The 13,757-nt window shown below is 34.6% G+C and overlaps 1 protein-coding gene across 1 annotated transcript in view; it reads left to right on the top strand.

Annotated features, from left to right (window-relative positions):
- Positions 1 to 13,757, top strand: part of LRP1B (LDL receptor related protein 1B) — a gene marked incomplete at both ends in the record, with an annotated part of 666,837 nt that overhangs the window by 445,731 nt on the left and 207,349 nt on the right. The window contains 5 exons of the mRNA XM_082763005.1: positions 948 to 1,028; positions 3,153 to 3,320; positions 4,044 to 4,226; positions 9,607 to 9,807; positions 11,903 to 12,148. Of these exons, the coding sequence (XP_082619131.1) occupies positions 948 to 1,028; positions 3,153 to 3,320; positions 4,044 to 4,226; positions 9,607 to 9,807; positions 11,903 to 12,148 (879 nt within the window). The remainder of the gene's footprint in view (positions 1 to 947; positions 1,029 to 3,152; positions 3,321 to 4,043; positions 4,227 to 9,606; positions 9,808 to 11,902; positions 12,149 to 13,757) is intronic.

The raw sequence follows: 13,757 nt of genomic DNA, 5'->3' as shown, positions 1-13,757 counted from the left end.
CCCATATATTCAGCTACAATCAGCTCAACTAAACCATTGTCTATGGTTTGTGTTAGGTATCTAACACTTTCTGAGAAGCATCTTACTCTCTTTAACGTCTCTACAGAGAGTTTAGGCTCATCCACACTCGTTTTGAATCAAGTTAAAATTCCAAATTATTTCTCATGAATATGTAGGTTTTGTAAGGTGGCTCTCGTATTTTCCAAATGGAATGGATACAAGCACAATTTAACATGTAAATAGTATGAATGTGCATACCTAGCTATGTCATTGGTTTTAGAAGAAAAAGAAATCTGAAAAAACTCATTTTATGCAAAAGCATAGTAGACAATCTTAAAAACAACGTTCATTGTAATGAGCATAGAGATGACTCTCTATGAATGATGTCTGTTTTCTACTTTTTTTTTTTTTTTTACAGGAATACACGTAGGAAATGATTGTAAATACTGACATTTTAATTTTGCATTCTATTATGTCATTGTGCAGTTACTTTTATTTCTTGACTGTTCTTTTACTTTGTACTTAACCTTCTAATTTTATAGTCTTCTATTTCCTGTCCTTTACTGGCAATTATTGCAATTGAGGAACCTTTTATATATAAATAAAAATGCTGAAAACTCAGTTTGTATCAGTCATAAAACTAATGGCAAAGACAGGCCTGGTCTCATGGGAGTATAGGACCATGACATATGACACAGAATAATACACTTCAGTGGTCCACATTGATGAAGGATAGGTATTGGATGGTGTTTATTGTTAAAAGCCTTTTCTCCCCCCCCCCCCTTTATTTTTTTTCTCACTTTTTCCTCCTTTTCAAATTGCCTCAGGCAAGTGCAGATGTTTTTATAATGTATTCGACTTGTGTAATTTATGCATGCAGAAGGGTGAAAGAATCTCACTGAAGATGATGTACATTAAATAATTTTTGTTTTTGAACACTTTCACAGAATTCCCAACATGTGAACCATTAACTCAATTTATTTGCAAAAACGGAAGATGCATTAGCAGCAAATGGCTCTGTGATTCAGGCAAGTATTGAGTGTTCTTAACCTGAAATGAGTAGGGTAGATCTTACTTTGGTATTCATTCTTTTCTTATGAGACTAATATTACCAGTTTGTCTTGCAACTGGTTCAGAGAATAAGTATAGTTGTTCTAAATCATTGACCTAATATAGAAAGCAGCAAAATTGAAGGAATATTCAGGAAACAGTGCAGTAGGATATGGTGATAGTTGCAAATAGTGTACTATGTAAATTGAATTATGATGCAATCTTCAATTATTTAAAAACAAAAGCAAAAACAAAATATTGTTTATAAAAGTATTTTCTACTTTCAGAAAACAAAGCTGTTCCAGTAACAAAATACGTAATTTGTTGTTTGTGGGCAAGTTCCACTTGCCCACAAACAACAACAAACAAACAGCAACAAAGAGGGAAGGTCAGGAAGACTTTATGATATAGTTACTTCTTTTGTCCTAAAGAGAATATATCTGAATGACAGCTATTCACGTGAATATTTTTCCAGAGCTTGTGATGTGGGAGGGATACCATGCCAGTTCTAACAACATTGGGTTGGTTCTTCATCCACCACATAATTTGATATTACTATAATTTTATGAAGCTGACTGGAATTCATAGCTGTAAATGGACAAAATCCCCCAAATTATCACAGTGTGCTTGCTGAAGTTCTGTATAAGGAAACCCTTTAGTGTTTATCTAACATACTTATTTTTTCCCTCTCTTGGTGATCACAATCAAATTACAGGAACTGTCTTACAATTGTTGTAAAGACTACAACGTTAAAGTAATGAGAAACTACATTTCACCCTTACTTACATGCTGCTATCTTGCTCTACCTCTCACTGTTGCAAGTGCATAGAAGAAAAAAAAAGTAATACTGTTACAAATAATTGTTGACATCAGACTTCCATTTTGACTTATATACGGTTCTATGCTTGCTTGCTTAGACATGTGTTTAACTGTCTAACTTAAGGAATCACTGAGAATAAAACAAAATTGTTTCATTTGGGAGCATCTGTAGTTATGTGCCTAAAGAAATGAAGAAAATCTACAGCCCCCTAACACTTTACTGGTATCTCTGACTGGATAGCTAAGTGTGAATAAGTGTAAGGGGCTTAGACTATCCAAAATGACAGAGGGGTAAGAGACAGAGTTAAGGAACTACATGTTCCTGCACACGTAGGCCTTGCAGAGATCTTGACAGGCTAGAATGCTGGGCAGTCATCAACTGCATGAAGTTCCGCAAGAGAAAGTTCCAGATTCTGCACCTCGGAAGGGGCAACCCTGGCTGCATGTACAAGCTGGGGGACTGGCGGCTGGAGAGCAGCCCTATGGAAGAGGATCTAGGGGTTCTGGTGGATGGCAAGTTGAAGAAGAGTCAACAGCATGCCCTGACAGCCAAAATGGTCAACCTTATCTTGGGGTGCGTTGGTGCGGCCTCCCCTCATGTACTGTGTGCAGTTTTGGGCACCACAGCATAAAAAGGACATAAAACTAGTAGAGTACATCCAAACGAGGGCTGTGAAAACAGTGAAGGGTTTAGAGGTGAAGCTCTGTATGTCTGTATGAGGAGCAGCTGAGGTCCTTTGGTTTGTTCAGCCAGAGCAGAGCAGGCTGAGGGGAGGCCTCATGGCAGTCTCCCTCACGAGGGGAGCGGAGGGGCAGGCGCTGAGCTCTGCTCACTGGGGACAGTGACAGGACCTGAGGGAACGGCATGGAGCTGGGACAGGGGAGGGGCAGGCTGGGGGTTAGGGGAAGGTTCTGCACCCAGACAGGGTTGTTGGGCCCTGAACAGGCTCCCCTGGAAAGTGGTCATGGCACTGAGCCTGCTGAAGTTCAAGAAGCATTTGTACAACACTCTCAGGTATAGGGTCTGATTTTTGGGTAGTCCTGTGTGGAATCAGGAGTTGGACTTGATGATCTTTATTGGTGTCCTCCAACTCAAGATATTCTCTAATTCTGTGTATTAGAAATAAGTTTACTGTACTCTTATGGGGAGTTAACAAACAGACTATTTTATTTACCACACTTTATTTTTTCTCACCTTTCAGAAATAGTTTGTTTCTCCTGACATCTATTACTCAGATTTTGTATCTTTTAAAATTAAAAAAAATAAAAATTAATATTTGCAGATGATGACTGTGGCGATGGAAGTGATGAACTGGGCTGTATTCATTCATGTTCTGCTGATCAGTTCAGGTGCTATAATGGCAGATGTATCCCAAGCCATTGGGCATGCGATGGTGACAATGACTGTGGAGACTTTAGTGATGAAACAAAAACAAACTGCACCAAGGAAGGTAGCTATTTTCTTCTTCCCATATTTTATTACTGGTAAATACAGAGAATGTATTATTATACATTCAAAGGATTGAATTTACATTTTTGAATTATTTTTTTTTTGAATTTACATTCAAACAAAGGACCCTAGTTAAGCTACATACTGTGTTTCTCTTGTATTTCCAATAGCAATGAAGCAGTGAAGAAGTCCCTAACTAGCAATAAACACACTACAAATTATGGCGTTAAGTTTATAACGTCAATATTAATTTCTGATAGTATTGCTGAAGCATAGAAATGTTTTAACAAACTACAGTCACCATCAAATGTCATACTTTGTGTATATTTGGGTGGGGAAGAAAGGGGACCATGCTTGTGGCAAAAGATAAAGAATAAACTGATAAAAGGAAGCTAATGTATTTTTCTCTCATAGTTTTCTATCATAGTGATCAATCATAGAGATTTTCCCACAACAAAATAATTGTACTTGATTTTATTGGTCCTTTTGATGATCCTGCATTCTATCTCCAGACCTCATACAAACAGATGGATTAGCAGGATTGTTGTACATAAATTCTTAATTTTTATATATTTGAAAATGTATTATTATTTATGTGTATTAAAATAACTGATCTGGTACTATTCATTTGCCTCCCTTGTTCACTCCCATCTCTTTTTATACAATACCACATTACATTGGGACTTAAGTCGCTCTCTGAAATAGGTGTTTTCATTTTTCTAAGAAACTCCCTCTCCTGGAAGATGCAATGGGAAGGAATTTCAATGCAGTCCTGATGGGAATTGTGTTCCTGAGTTGTGGCGCTGTGATGGAGAAAAGGACTGTGAAGATGGTAGTGATGAAAAAGGCTGTAATGGAACCATACGACTGTGTGATGAAAAAACAAAGTTCTCCTGCAAGAGTACAGGTATATATTCACAAATATGTTTTGCTCTCACTTATACTGTGTTTGTGTTTCTGCATGTGACTTGGTCATAAAGGTACTATGTGAATAGTGGTTTTAGTGTTTAATGCTACTGAGGTTACGCGTACCAGAATAGCATGAATATGCTTCCCTAATCTGTTTTCTGATTTATGATATAAAATGGATGGTTTTTGAGATTATGTAAAGCTGTGACTGTTCTCTTGATAGTACATTAAAACAAATATATAAATGTAGCATTTAATAATGATTTAAATTCCAAGTATTTTCTTCCATTTTCTGTCTTCGGCACTACAAGTGATTTCATTGAAATTATATAAAGTAATTAGTTAGAAGACTTCAAAGAATTAGAACTACAGCATTGGAAATTATAATGACAACGTTGAAAGAAAAATGTATTCACCGAGAATGCTTAATATCTAGTCTTGCTACTTGCTTTAAAAATCTGAAAAGAATATGACTAGCTAATGTTTACATTAGGATATTTTGCAAAATCACACTTAAAAGGAATATGAAATGTATATAGATCATAATTGTATTAATCATTTTTTCAATTTATTTCAAAGCTTAATGAAATATAGGCAGTAAAATAACTTTTAAAAATAAAATTTAAATTGCAATATATATAATTAGTAGTAATTGTAGCTGCCATTAGTAATGGAAAGAAGAGCATGTCCTAGTGTCTGTGTTATAGCTGAGCATGATAAATGTTGCAAATTAGTTATGTGAACTCTGACTAAGAGTATTTGCAAATGTGTATGGATATAGTAAAATACTTATTCAAATCTACAGTATGAACAGAGTTAATTTTTAATAATTTTTTAATACTTCAGGATGTCTTAGAAATGCTTGGTTGCTTGCTGCTACTTGGCTTTTAAAGTTACAGAAATCATAACATCTGAATAAATATGAAAATAAAAAATATGAAACAGGATTATTTTCTTTTAACAGAATAGTCTTTTCCCTAAAATAGCCTGATGAGAACCCTGAAAGAAGAAAGGCACTTCCTTATGAAGTATAATATCTTTTTTTCTGAAGCTAAAATAGTTTCAAACTATTCTTCCTCATTATACATTTAACCATGTTTATAATCATGTGCAATGAGTGTAATGTCTCAGTCAGTTTGTGGTATGGAGGATGAAATGTGGATTCTCTGGCAGCAAAAAATGTATTTTCATCAAACATTTGCTGAATTTAAGGATATATGGCTTTCATTTATAGGAAAACTTGATCATGCTTGGTGGTGGTGTGGAACCATCACTATTGGAATCAGTTCTGACAGTTCTATCAATAACTTTTTTTTCATCGTTTTCCTTCCACCAGTCCTGGAAGGAGCAAAATTGCTGTTCCAGAGGAGAAATGTTAGTAATACTTTGTAACAAGAAGCTGCAAAATCAAATTTTTATTTAGTTACTTTTCAATTTAATTCTGGATGGTGGGACAAATGAATATTAATGGTGTTATGAGAAATAGTTTGTCATAATCCTCTCATGATTCTCTCAGGTTTCAGAACGTCATTTTCTCTGTGGATTATTTTAAAGAAATTATAATGTCTAGCTCTTCACACTTGTGAGAATCTTTCATACTAAGAGAAGTGGGCTAATTTTTCCCTAGGTGGTAGTGTCCAATTTACTAATTCAAATTATAATAGGTCTGCTTCAAAAGAAGGGTAAATTAATCTGTTAATTTACATTAACGGATTTCAGATTGACATTTCTCATTTTTGCTGGAACATCATGCAGTTGTTTGTGGAGATGTGATAAACAAAGTTAGAGTTCTGAGCAGCAGTAGTGTAGGAGGTACATTAACTACCTTAGATTAACTGCTGTTGGGCTGCTTCTAGTCCACTTTCTGCTTTTAAATTAAATTAGACTACTTCTAAGTTAGTTTAGGCTAAATTAGATTAAGCTAAAATTAAACTAACTATTCTAAATTCAGATTCTGTCCTACAATTTTTTACAGGTATGTACCTCAACTCAGATTTATGTACTGCAAAAATCTAAACTTTTTATTCTGTTTCCTATTTGCAGATTGGACCAAAACTAAAATCTGTGCAATCTCACTTAAAAATTGCTCTAATGATAGTAGTATTCAAGTACTTCTTTGAAGACAAATGTAAGAAAGTCATGAATACTTCAGTTTAGTAAGCAATATATCTGAACTGTATTGTACATTTTTCATGCTTAGGGCTTTTTGTATTTTGTTGAAGAAGCAGTTAATTCTGTAGCTTACCATTTTTAATGCTATCCCGTGGGCTATCATTTTGTACATTTTTTTCCCCATGTGTTAATAATACACCAGAGGAAAAAAAATGAAGGAAGAAGTAGGATTTATTTGAGTGGAAAAATAAGGAATGTACACGGAGAGGAAGTAACCAGTTGGTGATCATTACAGTGATGTTGGAAGAGAAGGACAACAGTAAATAATACTGTCTGAATACAGAATATAAGAGTCAAAATGGAAGATTGTGATATGGGATGAGTAGATGAGAAAAAATTTTCTTTTGTCTCATCCAGGAGATATTTATAAGCATCTGCTTTGAACAAAAAGCTTTTAAATAGCAGAAATTAGTTTAAGAAATTAGTTTAAGAAAGTCTCAAGTGTGTACTACAAAGCAAGTAAGATCGTTGACTGACTGGCATAGTTGCTGCATTTTGTTGACCATGTAAGTTTAGAACATATGCGTTTTTGAGTGAATGAGTTTGGGTCCATTCCATAAGTTAGGAAGGCATTACAGCTTTCAGCAGTTAGGAGCAACACTAAGAGGAAAATGAATGCAATTAACTGTCCATCAAAGCATCTTTCCTACAGTTTAATAGATCATCAGTCCAAAAACTCCCTGGGTTCGGTAGACTGACAAAGACTGAATGGTGTGTAAAAAGTTAATTCTCTGTTGTACTTGCTAACAGTTGTATAAAATGGGGAAAAAAAAAAAAAAAAAGCTGGAAAGCTGGAGAAGCACTTGAATGAGTCTTTTACCCGTAGTTCTTGGTTCAGAACTTCTGATGTACTACTTTACATTTATTTTTTCTGTATTACGCTAACAAGGTGTGGCAAAGAAAAGATATATCCATTCAGGCAATTAACTTATCATAGAATTTTATAGAAATGGTTTCTAGAAACCAAAAATGTAAGATTCAGTAAGGGGCAGTAAAGCAAAAATAATTGAGTGAATTTGAAGTAATGATTTCAAGAGAGTCATAATATTTCATTAGGTCTGTCTCTTTAGAATTCTGTCAAAGATTAATTCCTTGTAAGTATATTCTACTTAAGAACATGTCATAGCTGTCATAGTGGTAGCTAAATCATTTAGTTTAAAATATATCTTCATTAAGGTAAGAGAAAGGTAGGCAAACTGATTTGCTCTGTAAACATTTGTATGTATAAAAGATTAAAGAAAAAAAAAAATAAGAAAGAAAAACAGATTGCTTCTCTACTAGAAGCAACATCAATTTACTTTGGGACCTGGCATTTGCTCGGTATTCATGTCTTCCATTAGCTTTCATTCTACTGCTGTGTTAGAATAATGTTTAAAATCAATGTTCATTTCAAGATAATAATGAATATAGGCATGTTTTGAAGCAATTTTGATTGCATGTGAGAATAGACAGTGTACATGTTATGAGTACAGCTTTATTTCCTTGTGTCTGTTCATTCCTTTCTTTTTTGGATATTTGGGACTTTGACACCTTGGTAGGGTGTTTGGAACTTTGACCATTACTGAAAAAGTAGAAACATCTCTCCCTGTTTAAATTTTCATGTGATTTTGTACTGGTAAAATTATGTTCTGTTGTTTAAACCACATTCTTTGTACTGTGATCCTGAAATTTCAATTCTTTTTGTTGTTCACCGAAAGTGAAAGCAGCTTTGTGGGATGCTGCAGAAACATATTTTTTCTTTTTTCTTTTACCAAAGTATTGTATCATTCTGTGAAGATGGTACCTCTGCCACTGAAAGAAGGTGACAACAAACAGGAACCATTATTTTCATCTTAAGCTAACCAGCAAACAATTCTTTTTTAAAAAAATCAGCTACTGTGTTATGGCAGATAGTAGAATGACAGTTAGGGATGGGTGCTATACTTTGTAGACAGCGCTACAGAATTTCTTTCAAGGTGTTTTTATATGGGACCATGTCATTTGTAACACAGAGTAACTGATGGCCTGTAGTGGACCAGGTACTGGGGTGCATTTAATGGGATGAGAATTTTATTCTAGCTGATTATTTCACTCGCTTGCTTCCCCCACAATGTCATATTCAGTCTCAATTTTCTGTTGGAGATATGGTTGCCAAACTGGGAAGGCTGAACAAAAATTCACGTGAGTTCATGCTATGCAGCAGTTTGCAGTTACCAGTCTTGCATTATGTCTTGATCATGACCAGCCATTAGCTGGGCATCCACAGGCATTGTTCTCAGTTGTTTTCATGCTTCCAGGATCTTCTTTCCCATTCCAGACAGCCTCTCTAAGTAGTTTATAGGCAGAAGCACAGTGCAAGATCAGCTTCTTAATCAGTTCTATTTGACGTCTCCATATTAATTGGAGAAATAAGTCCATATCAAATTTTTTCAGTCCAGGTGTTACCAAAATTTAAAACCAGCTTTTTTTCTGGTTGTAGCTAGCAAGTAACAAGCTTATGCTTGAGTTCAAAAATACAGTTTGGGACGTGACTATGCGCACGTGCACACATATATACACAGGTATGTGCATACATACATTCACTGTCTGTTATTCTTTACCTGTTACAAACCCTGGCTTCAGTGATTCTAGGTTAATACCTGTATGTTTTTTTTAAGATCATTACCACATTCTCAGTCAAAAGGCTGTCTTGCATCTCTAAATATTAGTTGTCAGCACAGAGGTGTTGGTTTTTTTTCTGTTTTGTTGTTGTGTTTTTTTCCTTTTAAAGACTGAAAGATCTGAACACTGCTTTGGTAATACTAAAATCCTGTCAGATGTTTCATCTGTTACAGTTATTCTGTGTAAAAGATAATCATTTCTCTGTTGTGTTCTGGGAATGTATTGTTTATACTTCCTAGAAAGATTTTGTTCCCCAAACCCACATAAATAGAATGTTATATCTTGAAACATTGCTCCTATGGAAGGCTGTTGGACTAGAAGATAAATGAGGAGAGAAGAAGAAAAGCTGAAGTAAATAAATAAATAAATAAATAAATAAATAATAAAAACCAGTACTATTTCGAATATTTAACTGACATTATGCAGATATGTCCTGCCTGTAAGCATTTATATTCAGCACAGAAAAAGTCAGGGTTGATCCTGTGTAATGTTACTGACTTTTTTTTTTTCCAAAGCTTGCTTCCAGTCTGATTTCCTGTGTTTATTTTGTGTCTTTTTTCTCCAAGGGAGATGCATTAGCAAAGCGTGGCTATGTGATGGCGATATTGATTGTGAGGATCAGTCTGATGAGGATAATTGCGAGGGCTATATGTGTGGACCACCAAAATACCCTTGTGCTAATGATACCTCCATCTGCCTACAGCCTGAGAAGCTCTGCAATGGGAGAAGAGATTGTCCTGATGGATCTGATGAAGGCGATCTTTGTGGTATTTGCTTTAGACACATTTTCCTGATTCCTTGATACTGTCTGTAATAATATTTTCTTTCAAACAAAAGTTCTCATGTTAATCTTACTGAAATTTTATCACAGTAGCCTGTGTGAGGATTTTTATTTATTTATTTATTTTAATTTAAATCATGCTGTTCTTCTCCTTATCTATCTTTATTTTTTTTTTTTTCCAAATATGGGGAAACATAGCTGCATAGGTAAGTCTTTCATTTTCTGGAGGTAAACAACTTAAGGGGCTCTGGTATAAATGAAAGCACTGAACCTAATGTGCAGTTCTCTCAAATTACAAAAGCTTGAGTTGATGGAATCCTGTCAGTAGCTGTATAGGAGATCATGAAGAAATCTATTAGGATGGTTAGAAGGCATTAACATTTCTCTGATGGTAACATCATTTCAAGATGCTCTCAAGCATTTTCACTCTCTAGAATCAGTCTTCACCAGGAGACCCTTCAATGGGCTGCGCTGAGTCACCTTAATTGTTTAGCGTAGCTGAGTGAGTTCACTGGCTGGGCAAAACCTGCTGGAGAAGGCAAGACATTGTCTTGCTCTGTTGGTTTGCAGACTGTGCTGTTAGAGGGATTGTTAAATTCACTGTACCTCTGGAATATGTTAAAATTATGTGTTAGCCCCAAATTTTCCATACTGTCACCTGTTAGTGCATCATTTAAAATCCAGGTGAAAGAATATATAGCGTAAGATAATTTATATTATTTCTGTGCTGTTGCTTTATTTGGACAATCATCTGTCTACTAGTAGTAGACAATCATGGCATCTATATCCTGTTGGACACAATATAGGGCCCAGCTTGTCTTTTAACAATTGTTACAACTTCTAGATGGTGTGCTAGTCAACAACAGGCATTTTAGCTGTTGTTAATTATTTAGTGTTAAAACAAACCCAAGCATAAGGTGAAGAATATATTCAGGATGTATGGTTTGTCAGGCTGCACCTTTGCATGTTAGATATTTTAAAGAGCTTGATCCTTTTTTTTGTCTTTTTTTTTAAAAAAAAAAAGAAATCTGAACATAGGACTATTAGAAGAAAGTCATTTTTATTGCTTTTTTTTTTTTTTTTTTTTTAATTGGGAAGGGAATAATTCTTGTTTAGCAAACTGTTTTATAAATCTTACCACAAGTGAACAGGGCTTTCAAAAACTTGGTAGAATCAAACAAAATAACTAAAGACACAAATAGATTAAAAAATAAAAGTGAAGCCTCGATTCCAGTGCAACAATGGACCAGTTTGGCACTGCCATTGATTCTGTGATTATCAGTAGTACTGTGAGGTAAGGAGTAATTCTAGTGTTTTGTTTTTTTTGCTTCAGAGATCACAGATTTTCTTACAGACCACGGTACACAACTGCCATGCTTTAAATTCGGATTCTTCAAAGGTTTCACAAATCACCACCAATTCATTTAGGAGAGCTTTGCAGATCATCAGTTATGTGCATAATATAATGTGAGAGCATTGACACAGATGATGCAGAAATAGTACTCTCTGGTAGTTGTTAATGGAAGAGAAGGATAAATAAATCCTTATTTGTTTTTGTTTATTTATTTATTTTTAATTCTTACTTGTACATGTTTCTTTGACAACGAGTCATTTATGATATAGATACCCAATGACTAAGAGCTGAGCCCCTCCCAAACCCAGAAGTTCCAAGTATTTGGAGGCAAGGGAAGTACTTGGGAGTACTTTAATGTATGTGTGTTTATTTCTCTATAGATCACCCTGGGGCTAACTCTGTATGGACACTCTGTTTCTTTAGTGAAAGAAATAATATGCGTGAAAGTCTGTGAAGATGAGTGTGTATGTGTATATATATGTATTGTACATCTGTCATGCTAAAATCTCGAAAGGTTGCAGGAAAGCTACAATGCTGAATACTTAAAAATTACATGTAGATAATTTTAAAAATAAATATACAAAGCTGTTTAGCAGATTTAAAATTCAGTTTGCTTTTCTTAGAGGCTTTTCATATGTTTTATTAGACCCGGTGTCTTTAAGAAGTATACAATATAACTGATGTCCCTTGCAGTCTTTAATACTTTAATTTTTCCATGTTATTTCAGATGAATGTTCACTTAATAATGGTGGATGTAGCCATCAGTGTTCTGTGGTTCCTGGAGGAAGAATTGTGTGTTCCTGCCCTGCAGGATTCAGTCTTAGTATAGACAATAAAACTTGTGAAATCATGGATTATTGTACCAAACACCTTAAGTGTAGTCAAGTATGTGAACAGCATAAAAATACTGTCAAGTGCTCCTGTTATGAAGGCTGGAAGCTCAGTAAGGATGGAGAAAATTGCATTAGTACTGGTAAGTTGAATTCAGTTCACTGTTCCAGACATTAATAGCTGTTATGTCCATTTAGTGGTAGGTTTTTGTTTGTTCATTTTTTCCCCATTTTTTAATATTAAGTATAGGTTTGGACAGTGAAAATTTAGGGCTGATAGGAATCTGAAAAACTCATCAAAGGTGACACTGTTCGTGATGCAGGATGAAGGAATAATGCAGTATTAGTTCTTTATAAAACATCCCATAGAATGCTAATGCCAAATAATTTTTGAGTCGTTCAGAGTTTTAAACAGTTTTTAGGTATAATTTTGATGCAGGGGAGTTGTATTTATGTTTATGTATGTGTACGAATATAAATATATGTAAGGAATATAGGGTATTTTCTATTTATTTTCAATAAAATTATCAGTCTGTGACATCTTGGTATTGATTGGTTAAGTGAAGTAAAAGATCAGTCTTCTAATATGTAAATAAAAACAATTAACTTCAACAGAGTGCCTTGTCTTATTACATACAGACTCAAAAAGCCAACAGTTTCAAAAAGACAACATCTTTAGCAATTATTACTTCTTCTGTTTTAAATAACACATATGTGAACAAAAGAATTCACCATGTTCCAGTTTGTTTATCACTTGGAGACCATACAAAGAAAAATGAGTAGAATATTTAGAGAATCAAAGAACGTTGACTAAGATTGCAGAAAACATACTTTGAGTTCTCTTACTAGCTTGCTTTTGCAGAAGGAGGCAGTCTTCCTGCCATGACTCCACTCCCCACTTTCAAGTTATGCTGTTTCTATTATTTTGCAGTGGTTTTCTGCCAGTAGCAAGACACAGTAAATGACAACCCGTAGTGAATTTGCATACTGGGCTTTGTTTAAGAACGGTGAGATTAGAATTTTTGCTGTACTTGATCATTGCAATCACTCACCCTCCTTCCAGCCTTACATTTGCTAGGTCTCAACCTGCTTTTCCAGAAGGGGGATCACTGCTGGTTTAGGAGAATGAGATTTAAAAATGAGTTTATTCATCGTTGAGTTGCTGGTCTTGAGCATTACTGGTCAGAGTCCTTGGGCATCCCTTAGAATATCTCTCCATGCATCCCTCTGTTCCAGAAGCTTTCCCTGTTTTCAGGATATTTATGACACTTTTACTCCTTTTTGATTCTTGATCAGTCTTTATTTTAAAGAAAGCTTTAAATCTTTATTTTAGTACTGCCATTTCTGAGCATTCAAAAAACCACACATTCTTACTGGATTCTACAAAAAAAAAAAAAAAAAAAAAAAAAAAAGGATTAAAAATGTTATAAAATGACGTAATCGTTGTAGAGGAATGCTTGAAAGTAACTTTAAATTAAACCAAATTAGCAGTATTTGAAAACTAAGGGAAAAATAAAAATTAGAAAAAGAAAAAATGAAATAGACTCACTTGTGCTGAAAAGTAAGAAAATTGAGACAGAGTAAGGCTTCTTAGCTTTTCTTAGGGCCATGTGGTATTTCTGTTTAATATTTAGTCATGTAAGCAGGAATATAAAGTTACAAATTGACTTTTCACATCTTATCAATGAATTTAATATTAAATATATGATCTGAGACTGAGGATGTCAGCTGGTTTAAAGAAAGATGATATGT

The sequence above is a fragment of the Aythya marila genome, assembly GCF_965140915.1.
Source record: "Aythya marila genome assembly, chromosome: 6".
In the NCBI taxonomy this organism is placed as follows: Eukaryota; Metazoa; Chordata; class Aves; order Anseriformes; family Anatidae; genus Aythya; species Aythya marila.
The sequence above is the reverse complement of the archived record's forward strand: the minus strand, read 5'-3'. Positions and strand labels throughout refer to the sequence as shown.